The sequence below is a fragment of the Parasteatoda tepidariorum genome, chromosome 1 (genome assembly GCF_982258835.1).
Source record: "Parasteatoda tepidariorum strain Cologne lab strain chromosome 1, Ptep-v5.0, whole genome shotgun sequence".
In the NCBI taxonomy this organism is placed as follows: domain Eukaryota; kingdom Metazoa; phylum Arthropoda; class Arachnida; order Araneae; family Theridiidae; genus Parasteatoda; species Parasteatoda tepidariorum.
Window position 1 is genome coordinate 6986213 of NC_141755.1, and position 17728 is coordinate 7003940.

The window sequence follows — 17728 nt, forward strand, 5'->3', positions numbered from 1 at the left end:
TTTCCCCCATTTCCCTTCTATTAAAGGCGAGATCTTCACTTCGTTACGTCTCAAAATGAATACTAATTTGGATATCCCTTTAAAATTTGCCTACAGTTTTTCATTCATTTATAATATTCTACCGAAATTCCAATTATCAATATGGATTTAATTGATGTGTACGTACCAGGGCTCGAGAATTATATTTCTCGACATTACCGGACATGTAAACATTACAACCGGGACTTCATTCCGGGCATGAAAATATTTAAACGGAAATACCGAAGGAACGCCTACTCAAATGTTGACAAAAATCAACGAAAGATGCAATGCAATGCCATCGACGCTATGCCGTGTGAAAGAAGACGACATAGATCTCTTTAACTCGTACTTGAGATTACCTTAAAATCTTTTATGAAATTTAACTATGTTGGAACAAGTAATTTTTTTCTATTAGAGGTCGTTTTAAAATGTGTTCCTAATTAATATTCTTATTTCTTTTTGCTGTTACGTTTTTTTTTTTCATCCTTTTTTTTCCGGAAAGTTGGGAAGATTTCAGAAATAAGTTTATTACTAGTTTATTGATTTTCATTAAATTGATATAGAAACTTTGCTCATTTTCTGTATTTCTTTTTTTTTTAATACATACTATGAAGATGTAAAAATTAATGTCATGTCATGTAAAAATTAATGTCAGGTCATGTAAAAATTTCATTCAATTATGTACTTCGTAAAAAAAGTTCGAAATATTTCGAAAGCTGCATACAATCAATTGCTCTAGCAAACGCTCTTAAAGATTTATATGATTTTTTTTTCTATAGATCCAGCTTACATTCCGACTAAAACTGGCTGTGGTGTCTAAAAAACCGAAAGTATCTGCTATGAAATTGAAGAAAAGTGGATCATTTCCGATTTTTGAAAGACCCCTTCTTTCTCTGTCTGAAGATAACAGGAGAACAGACTGCACCCCTCTATTGGCCAATCGAATGTCTTACCACGATTCTGTTGAGGATCCTTGCTGTTCAAATATTCGGGTTTAACAGCAAAAAAAATTCTTATTTGTTTAACGATGTGAATTTGAAAATCTGATAATGTTCGAGTTTTACTCAAAACATTGTTATTGGAAAAATAAAATGGCATGATTTTTTTTTCTCATCTTAACTTATACAAATACATTTTATAGTTTACTATGAATTTAAGAAAACTACAAGTAAATGCAGTTTATGGTTTATCAAATATCTTCCGATTTTAAATAGAGCAAAATTGCAGTTTGAAATGATTGAACGCAATCAACAGGGCGTCGCTTTAATTAAAAAAAAAAAATTAGTGACAATGGAATTATGTTTGTGGTTGGCTAATAGAATGATCCAGATACTTGCCAACAAGCCATTGACATTTGCATCGCGTTAGGCTATTTTGGGAAACTTTCCAGTACTTTTTGATCAGCCTGACACTTTCTAGGCTTATTGCTTTGAGCCCATATACCCTAGGGTCAATTAGAAAATATATTCAATGCTCAATTAGTCTGATTTATCACAAACATTTTGTAATAAGCCCAGTATAGGTAAGGCTTTTTGTAAATAGCCTTGTTAAAGATTCATCAAACCTGAAAAGGTTTACCGAAATAAACCAGAACAAATTCAGTCAGGTTAATTATTTTTCGCACATTTCTTTATTTTCTTAAAGGCATATGTGCTGATTAAAATAAGTCTTCAGAATATCAGGAAAATTAGAAATTACTGAATAGTTGTCTAAATAGTCTGGTGGAACAAAAAACACTGTCGACATTAAAAAACAATGATGAATTTCCAAGTAGCCTAGCGCATTACAAAATACTTCCGACATTTATAGGGAGCTCGATTTTTCTATTGACCTACATTATATACTCATACATGTTTGCTCCGTTGATTTTTAATGCGGAAGAAACACGCTAAGATTTAGCAATGAGAGATATTTGGTGCATCCATATGAGGAAAATCTAAGAATTCTGCTTATTTTTTCCTATTGCTTAGAGGAATTTGATAACTTTTTTTTTATTCTTTAACAACATTTTCCTATAACACCAAAGAATATGATTCCTTGTTAGACATGTGGCTAAACCAAGGAGAACGATGTTTAAGACTACTAGACATAAGTACATTTTACTGGTTTGTGCAAACCGGGGTATAATAAGTTGTTGCAACGAAAGATATAATCATTTTAATAAAACAAATAATCAATAAAAGTAATTAAAAATTGCATAAAATGAGATTTTAAATGCTTTTTCCAGATGTAAGCTAAGTATAAAATCAGTGAGTTATTAAATCTGGGCACAGCTCAAAATGTGTATTTATGAAAATGGACATAATTATTTAAGCGAATGGACAAATAATTTGATTCCATTTTCCAAACTTTTTATATGAGTATTGCTTTTTTTAAAAGAATAAACTAATGCATCCAAATAAATTTGTATTATGATATCACACACCCACTTTTATAAATTAGTCTTTTTTTTTTTTTAAAGTCATCAGCTGTTTTTGCAAGGTTGCCGCGAGTGATATAAATTTATAATAGAGTGGTAGTAAATTTACGTTGTAGGAATTTAGGGTTTTAAAACTCACTTTATCGCTTAAAGCTCAGAATACGAAGACGAAATACACGAATACAAAACACACATTTCAAAGACATCGCTTGAAACGTTACATCTGTAATAGGCTTTGCCACCCCAATCCCGAAGTACGGGAAATTTAATCGTAATGATTATGCTCCGTATTTAAATGAGTGAGGAGAAATGAACACATAATTCCTAGTTTCAGCTGTTATATTTGGGTTGAAAACTGAAAAAGGCTCATTTTTTTGCCGTGCCCACTTTCGTAAACACTCGTTTTGATGTTTGTCTATTTTTGAAAACACGCATTTCGGGCCATGTCCAAATTTAAAAACTCACAGACGATGAATTGAATAAAGAAAACAATTTTTTTAAAGAAAATTTCTATAGAATAAAATATCAAACAGCATTATGTGACGAAATATGCTTTCTTTTTACGTAATTTATTAATCAAATGTAATCATTTTTAACTTAGACAATTAATGAAAATGTTTTTCTGCGACTCGGAGTTTATTAGTTTCTTGTTGGATAACGATGTTACCAAAAAAAGTATTCTCGGAAAAAAAAGAGAGTTTTATTAGACATATCACAGTAAATGGTTCCAACTGCAGTCTCAGCTTAAAAATTAATTTTTGCACACATTCAGCTAATTTTTTCATTAAGTCAATTTCAATATTAAATCTCTTTTTGCTATTTTTGTATTTAGAAAAAAAAATTTTAACACTAGAAAGTATTGAAATTTTAAATATCTGCTTTGCTGGTAAAATCTAATCAATTTGATCGAGGTTTTAATTTTATGAAAAAATGCTTTTTTCTAATGTCAGTTAAAATCTCAGAACTTAACCTATGAATTTAGATTCATTTTTATTCTCGAATGTACCCTTAGGAAAATTTTAAATTAGAATGTGGTGAATACATAGCGACATAATTGTATAATAAAAATAACTCCCTCATAAATGTACTTAAATGTACATTCATAATTATTCAAGATAGTAACTTAAATTCATCTCTTTGATATTAAGAAAAACGCTTATAATGTTATTCAAACAAAATATAAAATGTCATAACTGTATCATACTAGTTGGCCCCTTTAAAAAAGTAATTGTTGAATCTATCTCATATTTTTTTAAATAATAAGAAAAGTATTTAAAACCTTGTAACAGCAATTCAAATATTTTGAATCAAAATTTCAGTATACTAAATGTTTTTTAAACAGAAAAGTGATACGCAGTGTAAAATGGTAGAATTATGCCATAACAGTAGTTATTAAATTAGTATAGTAGAAATTGATAAAAGTGTTGTCTAACTAATACTTGACCTTCCAAAGTTTTGACTTATTTGAATTTTTCTAAACTCAGCATTTGGAAACCTAATGCTTTAGAATGCTTAGAAAAAAAAATCTGCATTTATGTTGCATGAAATCTATTTACGTTAGATTAGGGATAATCAAAATTCTGTACCAGAGGGCCACACCTATGAATTAGGGATATTTCATGGCCACACGTTAGAAGAAATTAGATAATAGTCGGAAAAAATGTATTAGCTGCAGTTAACTTTAGCGTAAATTGCAATGCTTTACAATTTATAACGTGATGGTTAATGAAAAAATGCAATAAAATTATAGTAGAATCAATTTATTTTATCCAAAATGTTACTGGCTGAAGTGGACAAGTCATTTTCAGATTTTATGAGAAGTTTAACGTTGTTTTTACTTAGTCAATTAAAGCATCAATATCACGTGAAATATTGGTAATTGCTATTCTTAAAGAATCCTCTAAACGTTGGTCTGAGAAATGTGTTCTTATTTTTGATTTTGAAGCCTTTAATAAACAAGTCTGTTTAGTGTTTTATATTTCAGTTTTTATTAAAACACTTATTGGCAGGCTTATTAATTAGTCATTCAATTTTTTTCACTACTAATAATCAGCTGAAATAAATGTCACTCTTCGGATTTCATATCGAACTATTTTATTTTGGATCAACGTAGAACAGCCGATCCAATTCTGAGTTTACGACCATCAGTGTTCAACTCCGTACCCATGTAATTTTGAAACCCAATATTTCATCCAGGATGGGTTGCATCCTGGATCAAATATTGGGTCAAACTAACATTTATAGTGGACTTTTTGATGGAACTAACTAGAATTTGCCTTGCATGGAGAGGTAAACCCCCCAAACCTCTCATGATTAGCCTGACTTCAATGATATTCTAACCCATGATCCGTCTACCACTGAGGACACTCAGTTCCGTGGTCAATGTGAGCCAGGAGCAAAATTCGTATGAACCAACAGCCTCTGGGATTCGAACCTCTGGTCACCTCATTGGGAAGCGAAATCTCTGTCCACTAAGCCACCTCGGCTCTTATCGAACTATTATTTTAAACTGAATAAAATAATTAAGAGGGACGATGAAATATCGTCGGATGTCCACTATAGTGCCCCTGGGGTGCACGATAAAGGAGCCTACTTTAAATCAACTTGTGAAAATATAAGAAAATATTTATATGTATTAGACTTATTTTGATTTTTTTTAAACCTACAATTTAGAAGTGAGTTAAAAATGTATATAAATCCATCTAGCTGTAAATTTGCCTCCCATATGTGCTGAAAAAACAAAACAACTGACTCGTCAAATCAGTGAGATGCGAAGTTTCGTCCATTTTTCTATTGTATTTCGGTAAATTTCAATGATCAGGGCTGATTTTAATTGAAGGGTAATTTAAAGATGGCTTTAAGAAACGTTGTAAATAGGAAGAAAAAAAATCATGCCACTTTAATTTACTTGAAAGTATAAGCGCCAGCCATTAAAAAAATATATAATTGTATGTATGAAAATACTTAAATTAGGCTCGTTGATGTAGTTAAAATGACGTGTATCTTTTTAAATTGTTATATCTTATTCAATGTTATTGACTGAAACTTATTTGCAATTGAATCTGACATTCTATATGAATAAAGTTGAAATTGTGGATAAATATGTATTTCTTCACTTCGTTATATGTTGTTAAAATACACAATAACATAAACATTTTCACAGCTATGCATTTTAAGTGGATTAAATGGAAAAAAAATATTTTCGTTTATCTTGTCTTTCCATCACCGAAATCTCCTACATGTATTTCGAAAGTGATATGATCAAGAAATATTTTCTACACTTTAACCCACTTGAAATATGCAGGTTTTTAAATACGCTTTCCTCGACTGTAATTTTAATGGCATTTTTGTTCTTTCTTCGCTAAAATATAGATTTGTAAGAGCCAATGTGTTTACTTTTTCGCTCTCATATTTTAGATCTTTAAATTTCCCATTGAAGGCAATCATAATGAAACTCCCAGTTGCACATAAAATTTTAGATTGATATAAATTTATACCTATCAGCAAATCTGCAAGTTTCACTGACTTGAAATGTTTGAATGCACTTTTTACATTGGTGAAGTCGATGGTTAAAGAGAAAAAAAAAGGTTTGCTAGTTACAAAAAAAAAAAAAAGTGAAGAAAAAACGATGGAAATTTGAATAAAATTATAGAGATAATAATCAAATCAATTTCTTCATTACTGTAGCGGAATTTTATAAGAAAAAAAACAAATAGAAAGATACATTAAAACTTTAATTATATGTTCAAAATTTTAAATTGGTATATATATTCTTTTTTTCGATATTCATGTGCCACCTTTTTGGAGTTATTGCTTGCTTATCAACGATTTCAACCCCCCTCCCCCACCAGCTGTCTTCGGCCTTTTCAATGAAAGCCTTTACAATGTAGTACAATGAAAAGACAAACAACTTGCCAAAATCCTGCAGAAAGCTATCAAGTCGCAAACAACTTTCTATAATACATATTTTCGCATTCAGTACATTATATATAGCATATTATATAATATTCTATATACATTATAAGCATAAAATTTCAGGCATGCCATGTTCTTATAAATTTTATTTTTTCAAAAAATTACTTATAAGACTTTTTCTAAACAATCTAGTAGCATAAAAATGCCTTTAAAAGAAAAGAAAAATAATAATAATACATTTATCACCAATATTTAATTTCGATTCTTCTCTAACACTAATTTACATTTTTATTACCTCTTAAGTCCCACAATTTCTGCTCTTCCAATATATTTCCTCGTATTACTTTTACTTATGAATGTATAAGCGTATAAAGCTAAGCACTGAGGTAGCTTGACAATTAATATTTGTCGTTAGACTTCCAAGTTACAACTTTTTTTTTTATCTAAGTTTTAAAAAGTGCACCATTCAATATCAATATACTTATATTGTTTACAGAGTTTTACGCGTTCTTTCATTTTAGCGTTGGCTTGATCCGTTTAACTTTAGCTGAAAACGAATTTTGACAACTCCAAAAAACGGCGAAATTTTAATTCACTTTCATTGAGTTATTGAAAAATTAAATGACAGACAGACCGAATACAGTAATCCGCAAATGTTCAAGGCAAAATTTGCTACCAGAGACATTTTGTACAAAACAAATGACTCGCGCCAAAATAGTTTCGAAAAGCGACCTGCCATTACTACAATTCATAGTGGCGCTAGTAGTAGGAATAGTCTGATTTTTGGCGTAATTTTTCTATTCTTAAAATGGCAACCAAAGACTCTCACTCCTTAATTTCATCATTTAATTGGGTATACTATAGCCTACGTCACAGATCGTGTTATTCCTACTAAATTTAACTAGTAAACAGCATTTTCTGCGAACCTGATTTCTAGCAACAAGTAAAAGCATCAAACGAAGTGTCTTGTTATAAGTCGCTACTCGCCAGGTTGGAATTGCATTAGTCTAGTTCCTTTGGAAATAATTTATATTGTTGTTTTACCGAAGTTTATGAATTTAGTAAGCATATTTAAAACTCAGTTTATTAATTAAACTAAAAGGTAAATGTTATTCCTAGTAAGTGGAAGTAGTAGTGCTTTTTTCATATTATACCCAATTAGTTAGTAAATAATATTCGAAGTGAATAGTTTAAAATTTATACTACCAATAGTGTGTCTTTTCTGAAAATACAATATAAATATTTGATTTTTCAGGCAATGAAAGAAATTTAAAATTAATTAATATCGAGCCTACAAACGTTTGTAGGCTCGATATTAATTAATTCTCTAGAATTAATTAATTAATTCTAGAGATCGGGGATTCAATGATCGACTGTGACACGGGATAATTTATTTCGTACCATCTTTTAAAACATTTTAAGATTATAAATAAAGTACTAATCACCTATTTTAAATTTGAATATTTTTAATATAATTTTAACTAGAATTTTGACAACGAAAAAAAATAATTAACCACTTTTTACGTTAAGCATTTTTAAACTTTTATAAATTAGTATGTACTAATGAAAAGTTTTAACTTTGCATATTGATAGGAAGCGTCTTTTTTTTAATTTTACTTAATCAAATGAAGAAAAAAAAACTTGTTTTCTTTTTGCTCTAAAAGATTTAGAAGTAACTGACATAGCGCAAAATTATTCATAGGATGCCCATGAGACGTGATTTCAAACATCCACGAAAGTCCACGTGGTCGCTCGGTGAACGTTGATAAAACATGCACATTTAATCCAGGGAAGATCTAATTTAAGTATAACAGCTCTCCAGCAGAATTCTAGTCAGGTTTTACTAAACTTCTTTGATTTAAAAAAAAAAATATCAATTTTGCCCAAAATCTGTAAGAAATCAAGAAAAATAACAATTTTGAAATTTAGGAATTTCAACTAATTAGCTAATTGTAACTATTTTTTTTAGTTAAAAAGGGAATTATTAAAATTTAAATTGTATTCAGTTCTTTATATTTAAAATTGCGAGCAAATTATGTTTATATATATCGTTTATATATTACGTTTATCTACATACAAACTAAAAACAATTTTAACTAATTAATATATATATGAAGTAACAAAAGCAATATATACTACGTGATATTTACAAGAGAGTTGATATGTAAACTCTAAAACAGGGGTCCCCAACCCTATGCCCGCGGGCACCATGGCGTCCGTCGATCGGTCTAGGTGCGCTCACTGCTTGTGCCCTACGATAAAATATTTCAGTTTTGCATTTTCCCATTAAATGCTATGCAAATTTTATGCTATGCAAATACATACTGAAGTACGCTGGCTCAGTGAAGGCAAAGTACTTACTTACAAAGTGGAGCTGCAGGGAAAGACAAACATATAGTAAAAATGATCGAGGCTATAAACTCGTTCAGAGCTAAGCTAGTTTTGTGGATATCACATTTTAAAATGAAGTCTCTTTTGCATTTTCCAAACATGAAAAAAATGATAAGTGACAGTGAAATTAATTTATCAACACTTGTCATCAACCTCCAATTGCTTAAACAATTTAATATCCTTTTTTGTTAATCCTTTTACCAACCAAATAAACGTAACCGTAATAGCAACATACATTTCAGAATTTCTTCAAGTAAAGCGAGAAGAAGTGGAGATAGAAATTGTGGATCTTCAGATTGACATTATCCTCAAAACTATTATATCAGATGAGAAATTCTGGAATATAGTTGAAGAAATAAATTCCATTCTTAAAATAAAGTCGTTTCTTGGTTCCCCATACTTGTCCGAATCATTGTTTTTGACAATGAATATCATAAAATCAAAATATAGATCCCGACTTATAGATGAACCCCTTAACGATTGCTTGCGAGCAGGAATTTCATCATATTCTCCCAATTATGAAGCGCTGGCCAGCGAAATGCCATGCCAAAGACCACATTGACTGGATTTTATAAATAATTTTTATACTTCGTATGTTTTGAAAGCAATTTAGTAATCATTTATTTTACACAAGAACATTAATACTAATTATATTCATATATTAAATTAATTTTTTCAATTAAATTTTTTGTGCATTATATGTAGTGTGTATTATTGCCTATGTCTATCAACTATAAATTTATCTTGAAAAAATAAATTGTGCCCGCCATTCTACCGATATTCCGGTATTTGCTCCTAGGTACGAAAAGGTTGGGGACACCTGCTCTGAAATATTTAAGAACTTTTTTGTCATTTTAAATAAGATCAAAACTTAATTAAAATGAAAATAATTTTTTTTTCCTTTATCTATACACATAATGCTTTTTGGAAAAAAAATACTATAACACGCATTGCTATGATTTAAATTGGTAGATTAGTTTTACTGAAATTTTAAAAATAACCGTTTAAGTCATTAATTTATAATTGTGATTCTGCAAAATACCAACTTAATTAGGAATTAATTAAAAATATTCTTTTCTATTTGAATATAAATGGATTTATATTTCAAAGGAAGAGTTATTTTTAGAATCGTTCCCTTTTTCAATTCCATATAAGGAAGCAGAAATGATTTTCCTTAATGCGTAAGGATACAAGGAACGTACGAATGTGCCTTTTTACTTCAAATCTATGTTGGTATAAAACGTAAGAGCGCATAGTTTTGCGTGTCCTTTTCATCATGATGTGATCCAAATAAGCTGTGCCGGAATTGTCCGGAGTCTTGTCCCCCCTCCTTTTCAGGAGTGGGGACGTGAATGGTTTGCAATACCAGCCTACATTTAATAAACCTGTTTAGAACGTATGATGGCTTATAACTGCAATTATTTCAAGCTAAATACAACACTGATAACAGGGTTGGAGCCCTGTTATTACATATATATATATATATATATATATATATATATATATATATATATATATATATATATATATATATATATATATATATATATATATGAATTTTCTATTTAATTATGAGTCTTCTCATAAAATAATTAGAAAAATTTAACATTCTAGTTGCATTTAAAAATGGAATTATAAACCACATTTTTTTCAAATTTACTTCATATAATTTTAACTAAATGGCAACACAAGTAGCAAAATCGGTATTTCACTCAATTTTTGCATGTCGATTGCAATCAAAGATTTCGATTTGCTTATACACTCTGATTCTTCTTGACAATATGCTTTCATGAATCTGTGAAGTTAGGAATAAAGAAAAAAAGAAAAGAATCACAACTGAAAGAAATTAGAGGAAAAGAATCACTATTGAAGGAAGCTAGAGAAAAAAAATATAAGAACCTGTTTGAATGTCAGATGAAACTTCAATTATTTATAATAATCATTTATTTATTTATAATAATTATTTATTTACACTAGTTATTTATTTATACTAGTTATTTATTTAAAATAATTATTTATATGTAATAATTATTCATACATAATAATTATTTATACATAATAATTATTTATTTATAATAATTATTTCTATAATACTAGTTGAATACCCATTTTTTGTATGGGCCGAATAAAAGAAATCACTTAATCAGAACTGGACAACACACGAAATCATGCACAAAACTAAACGACATATGCTAACGTAATTGAATTGCTTAGTGGAAGAGACAGGTTAGTGATATTTTTATGGGGATTCATGAATCAATAAAAAGTGGTTGCATCAATATGGGTATGTTTAATGTAACAGAATTGTTTTGTATCAATGGGTATGTTTAATGTAGCAGAATTGCTTTTGTTTTCGCTCTAATCTTAAAGTGTTTTTTTCCACATTAGTTTGTGGAGTAACTACCACTACGATTAATAAACATGAATTCACTAGCATATAAGACATGCCAACCTGATTCAATCTTGAGGTACCTTTTGATAGATGAAAGTTGGCATTGTGTAATGGTCTTTCCCTCAAGTTTTTTGTTTACTTGCATGACTTTTATTTTCAAATTAGGCAAATGGTAAATAAAGTAAGGTAAGGAATTATTAGTCCCACCTTCTAAGAAATCGGTAATAAAATAGTACCGAGACTACTTTTTTTTAATCCTAGATAAAGGCAACATTTTCCATTATCAAGTAATTTTCTCCCGTACATATCCGTTTCAAGCTGCCGTAAGACACGCAGTATCAGTAATAAAACTGCTTAGAATTGGCAAGCTTTAATAATCAGCTAATATATGAATATAATACTTTGCACATAGATTAGTATAATTGGGTATAATATGAAAAAAACACAACTACTTCGATTTAGTAGGAACAACATATGACGCAATGCTAAACGAATGGAATTTAGTTGTTGTTTATTTAGTTGTTGTTATTAGCAGTTGTTGTTGTTTATTTAGTTGTATTTAGTTTCAATAACTTTTCTTTATAATGCAATAAAATCTGGCGAGCAGCTATTTAAACGATCGAACACTTCGTTTGTTTATTTGTGGCTTGAAGTTAGGCTCGCAGAAAATGCCGTTCATGGGTTAAATTTAGTATGAACAACACAACCTGTGACGTAGGCTATATTATACCCAATTGGTACTTGTTGCATAACCCTTAAACATTTTAGTTTCGAAATATATTTATCAGTGGCTGCAAAAGAAAACCAAAACAATGAAAACGTAGAATTCTTAGACCTTGATAAGGACTTTGGTTCATGACTATTTCTCTATCTTACCCTTAAATTACTTGAGATTAGTGTTATTTTTCCATTTCGTCGGCACAAGTCAGACATTGTATAAATTTATTTTTTTTTATTTTTTTTTTTAAAAAGCCAAAAAAAAAAAATTATATATAAAAAAAGAAGAGTTTAATTAAATGCACTTAGTGACTTTAGCATTGGTGACTGTAACCCCTGCGCCGGCGAAATGGATAAGTATCAAATTATTTATAAGTAAATTACTTATCTTATGAAAATATAAAATTATTTCAAATTCGCCAATTACCATAACACCAGTAGTACATGTTAACGAAATTAATCTGTGTACGGCGATTTTCTAAGGTTCCCCCAAATGAATTTCCAAATAATCTTTTCTCCATAAATTTTGCTTTTAGCACATTCTTTTTACTTCAATTAATACACATTACTTATAATAATTAAGTATTGGTATCAATAATATGGCAAATAATAATGTTCCCAAAAGGAATTAGTATCTTTTTTCCATTAATTTCGTTTTTTAGTACATAAGCTATATTTTTCATTTTAATTTAACAACATTAATTAGTCACCATCGTCATCAATAATAGTATGACAATTTTTTGAGGCTCCCCTAAACAAATAAGTATCTTTACTCCATTAATTTTGTCTTTTAGTACAAAGATTGTTTCAATACCTGAATTAATTAGGAATCATGATAGATTAATTAAGAATCATTGGCATCAATAATAGCGCAGCGATTTTTAACGTTTCTCCTAAGCGAATCAGCACTACTTTCCCATTAATTTTACCTTTAAATACTTAGTTATTTTTATTTCTTTTATTAATTCTTTTAATCACTTACTTTTATAGAAACATATTATAAAAGAATTACTATTAACAAAATAAACACGTGGTATCAGATAACTTTCGGAATATTCATTTGGTGACGTTGTCCATGAATGGTACCACGTTAATGTTGTTCATTAAATTTATCTGACACATTGAATAAAAAATAATTAAATACTGAAATAAGTGCAATAATTATATATACATATTTTTTGATCAAATAGAATTATAAGCCAGTAAATATTCCTGATATTACCTCTAAAATATTTGAAAAATTGAATCATCTATAAACTTAAATAAATGGTTAATGCTTAACCAATAAGAAAATTCGATTTCGTGTTTCGCTCAACCAGCTCGAACGGTTTGTCGTAGAATGTTCTAATGTCAACAGTGAGATCTTCCTCGTCCTTTTAACTATTTGAATTCCAAATTTCATTGCTTTTGGTCGGGTGATTTAGGAGTCTATAAGGGACACACGCAGAAACATTCATTTTTATATATAGACTAGCTGAATACCCGTTCTTCGCACGGGGTGAATTCAAAAAAGAGAAGAAACATTAAATCAGTAAGGAAAATTACTACGAAATTAAGCTCAAAACTGAATGACATATACCGGTACAATTGAAAAACTGAGTGGAAGAACCAGGTAACTGATATTTTTTAAGAGAAATTATAGTGAGTGAGAGAAAACAACATAAAATGCATTAACATAAAACCATGGTTGCATCAATATGGGTAAGTTTACAGTAACAGAATTGTTTTTGCCTTCACTTTAATCCACATTAGTTTTTGATATGGTTGCAAGATTTTTATTTCAAATTAGGCAATAGTAAAAAAATAATAACAATCATCTTGAATATTATTTACTTATTATTTAAATTAAAAAAATTAAAGAGTGCGAGGCTCTTCATTACCGTGTTAAGAAGAGAAAAATTCCTCTAAAATTAGGACTGCACCAACTAATGGAGCCACGAATGGAGTATAGTAATGACTCGTAGCTTTTCGAAAGTATTTTGGCTTGAATGGTTTGTCTTGTATAAGTGGCCCCCATCCTCCCCAAGCTCTTGGGCGCATTCTTCGGCAAATTCTGAATTCCCCCTCCCAAACTATTCGTTTTATTTAGTGTAAAAATTCCCCCCAAGCTTTAAGTGGGCGCATTGATGGGAGCCCTTGTGTATAATGTATCTCTTGGGTGGCATTTGTAAAACAAAAAATATTTTTGGATAATCTCAGTTGCATTTTTCACATCTAACTTTATAGCAAAATTATACCTTTAATTTCTTTGACATCATTTTTAAGAGATGCATTAATAAAATATTTATATTTCATTTGTTGGCAATTCATCCAAGTACTCAAATTCTGTCTGTTGGATTTTTGTAGATTTTCGCCTAAGATTAAAAGGAAGTGAAGGTCTGTTTTATGTGGTGGCAACGATTAAAAGGTTACTATTTTAATTCTCGTGGCTACATTATTTGCTGTTTTAGTCGCCAGTCAGTGCTTTTTCCCTGCTTTGTGCTTTGGCTCCATATTCGTAGTCATTGTAGCACGTGTGTTAGATTTGCTATTGATATACATTGATTTTATTAATTTTAGTAATTAATACTTGATTTTAAGACTTGGATAATCTCTTATGGTAAGTTTATTAGTTTTGAATTTAAAAAATATTCAATTTTTATGTTGTATGTTATTACATCACGTGTTAAATCTTATATTTAGAAATATTATAATCGCTCGATTATTGATATAGTTAAGTGTTTTTTTTCTCCCTATGAATGTGTAAATGTTGAATAAACGTATAGCTAATATAAAGAAACCGTGATTATATTCAATTCCGCAAGCATGTAATCAGATCTGCTGTTATGGTATGTTGTAGGGTTTTATTATTTTCAAAAGTTTCATTTATTGTTTTGGATTTTAAATACTCTATTCTATACTATTCATCTATTTATTTTATCACGTGTTACCTTTATTAGTGTTAAATATTGTAATCTCTTGTTTGTTAATATTATGTATTTTTTCTATAAATGTAAGAGTTCAGTAAATAATGTATGACTACATTTCTGCAATATATTATGGTACATAAATCTTCTGTGTTGCATCTTCGGATATCATAATTTAGACTGTTATAGCAAAATGTGTTTAGGTGGCGGGCATGCATTTGCTTACAAAAAACATGTGATCTGAGCTATTAAAAGTCGTGGTGTAATTTATAACTCAGTACTGTATAATACCTGTACTATTGTATACATATTTCAATCATATTAAGGTGTAATTTTAGTTCATAATTTTGTTTCATTTGTTAAAATCAAAAATATGATTTATGATTAACTACATTTAAATAATTTTAATGTATGAAAAAGAAATACAAATAAACTAAAAGAATTTAATTAGGTAACACTCTGTGATCTAGTATGTGTTTAAGCATGTTATGAGTATTTCTTCTAATATATAATTTTTTTTTATCTAAATTTTCATTTAGATGAAGGCTTATGTAATCAGGGATTCAATGTTGAAATATTAGAAACCCCATCTTCCTGATGTAATTCTAGGTCGCAAACTTTCCAGGATTTAAAATTAAATGTTTAAAGGAGTTTAGTGGATTTGATGTGGTTGTTCTGCGTATTGGTAAGTACCCCGTCTAATTCACATCTATTTATTGATAGACTGAAACTGTGCCTTTACCTTTTAATAGAACTCGGTGGTTATGTTTAAAAAGAAAAGGGTTTTCTATGAATAAAATTTTTTTATATTTTTTAGTTGTTATATCTTGAATAAATTATGAGAAGGTTCCTGAAATATATACATTTTCTGTTACGCTTTTCAAAATAAAAAAATAGAATAGCTGAATTTGTTAAGAAAGAATGTGATTCATCAATCTTTTCAATGTTTATGCTTTTTCTAGCTTCCGTTTCAATGAAAAGCATATTTCTCTCTATTTATTTAATTTTCAGCTTTTATATTTATCCCAAAACTCCAGGAATGTGCATTAAACTGCCAAACACAAATTTCTGATTTGTGATTGTTAATGAATCAAAATTTCATTCCTCTAATTTTATGATTTCAAAATAAAATATACTTTTATTTGTTACATTGATTTCAAAATAAATATATTGTTATTTGTTTTTCCCACTATTTTGATAAAGATTTAAAACCACTGTAGTAGAAGCTGTTTTTCATAATCATTTTAAGTATTTTATAAATAAATAATCTTGATAACTTTAATTTCAGTTTCTATCGATTGCTTGTGAATGGTAGAGCCAATATAACAGTATGATAGATTAGGAAATTTTGTTGAGCAATCCTAGAAGGGTATAGTATAAAAAATGTTCATTCATGTTTTTGCCTTTTAATTTTTATTTTTTGGAGATTTATAAATGGTGTTCTATTGTATAGTGTCATGACCATTTTTACCAACAATGAGTGCCTAAAGATTTTATAAAAATCCATAACATTCTTTACCTTTTTTGATAAATTTGAGCGACTGTGCCATTCTTGTTTAAGAATTTTATAACACAAAGTAATGTAAGGCCTAAAATATCTATAAAATTTAAACGTTTCTTCTCTTCAAGTTAAGGGTAAAGGAATTCAAAGATTTAAGTGAGAATAAGTATTAAATGGTCATGACACAAAAGGAATATATGCCTCTTGGGGAACCCGCCTTGCTATATGCTGTTAGGTTGTTCCATAATGATTATAGTGTACTTATTACTTGTTCCTGGTTTTCTATTTATAATAATGGATTATAAGAATTTTAAACCCTATGCAATGTTGTTTTAAAGGTTGGTTTTTTTTTTTTTTTTTAGATATTAAATCATTTCAAGTAAAAAAGAAATTTGCATAATTATAGAGTGTTTAGTATTTTAAGTATAATAATCAGTTTTTAAATATGTTTTTGGAACAACCTAATAAAAGGGGTCAACGCATCTGTGCAACCGTACCTCTTGAACAGGGCTGTCTTCGCTTATATATACAGTGCTAAAAGTTTTTCATTTTAGAAAATTTCAAAAGTGAAATGAAGATAAATATTTTGAAAGTTTCACTTCAAAAAAGCATAAAGAGTGCACAGCCCTGCTCTTAGGTGATGTGGAAAGTGGTTGTAATCATGCATGTTTTAAAAGTTGAATTTCAGGTTTGTTCTTTTCATTATTCTGAGGAGAGCCTCAGAAGCCAAATTTACGAGTATTTACTTAGCCTAGTGATGAAAAGTTGGAGCAGCCTGTCATTATTAAGCATCTTGTCTGTCCTAGGTGATGAAAGTTTGTTCAATCAGCTGTATATTCAAATGCGGTTAATTTCTGAAAGAGGAGCATGTTTAAAACTTCAGTGTTACCTTTTGAAGGGCAACAGTGTTTTTAGAATGTATTTGTATGTCATGTATATAATAAAACTATTGTGTTTGGTTTTTGTTCAACAATTACTGTGTTTATATGCATGTTTTTTAATAAATTTCCAATTCTCACACTACAGAGTTAATGTACCTTTTAATAATATATCCCGTAAGCAGCACCTACTATTTTTTGCAAGTTGTATAGTTTTTACAATTTTATTTTTATTTTTTCAAAGAAAGAATGTTTAGTTAAGATTCTATCTCATTGAAACTTTACGCATCATTTTACAGAATTCTAAGTATAAAAACTATTTATGTTCATAAATTATGTATTTAAAATTTCAAATATCAAATTGATTCTTAACTTAATAGACAGTTTTAAGTAATGTTTAAAAAAAGATGCCACGTTTTCATTACCTAACTAACGCTTTACTAATCACTGTGTGCAACAAAACTTTAATTGTAATGACGCTGACTTGCTCAATGTTGTTGCATTTATACAAAAGTATTAAACTAATTAAATTTAAACAAAATTACCAAACATTTTTGTCTTAAATATTTCTAGAAATAGCACTCTGAA

At 29.1% G+C, this 17728-nt stretch overlaps 1 protein-coding gene and 1 long non-coding RNA gene across 2 annotated transcripts in view; both read left to right on the plus strand.

The window, feature by feature from the left end:
- The window catches only part of LOC122268266 (adhesion G protein-coupled receptor B3), a 45774-nt gene extending 40233 nt beyond the window's left edge, over positions 1–5541 (plus strand). The window contains exon 17 of the mRNA XM_071180217.2: positions 801–5541. Coding sequence (XP_071036318.1) covers positions 801–1019 — 219 coding nt within the window. The 3' untranslated portion in view covers positions 1020–5541. The remainder of the gene's footprint in view (positions 1–800) is intronic.
- An 8773-nt stretch (positions 5542–14314) lies between these two features.
- On the plus strand, positions 14315–17235 carry LOC147816264 (uncharacterized). The gene is made up of 4 exons (XR_015432403.1): positions 14315–14454; positions 15301–15446; positions 16050–16130; positions 17069–17235. It is a non-coding gene; the product is annotated as an uncharacterized LOC147816264 (long non-coding RNA).
- Positions 17236–17728: the final 493 nt, after the last annotated feature.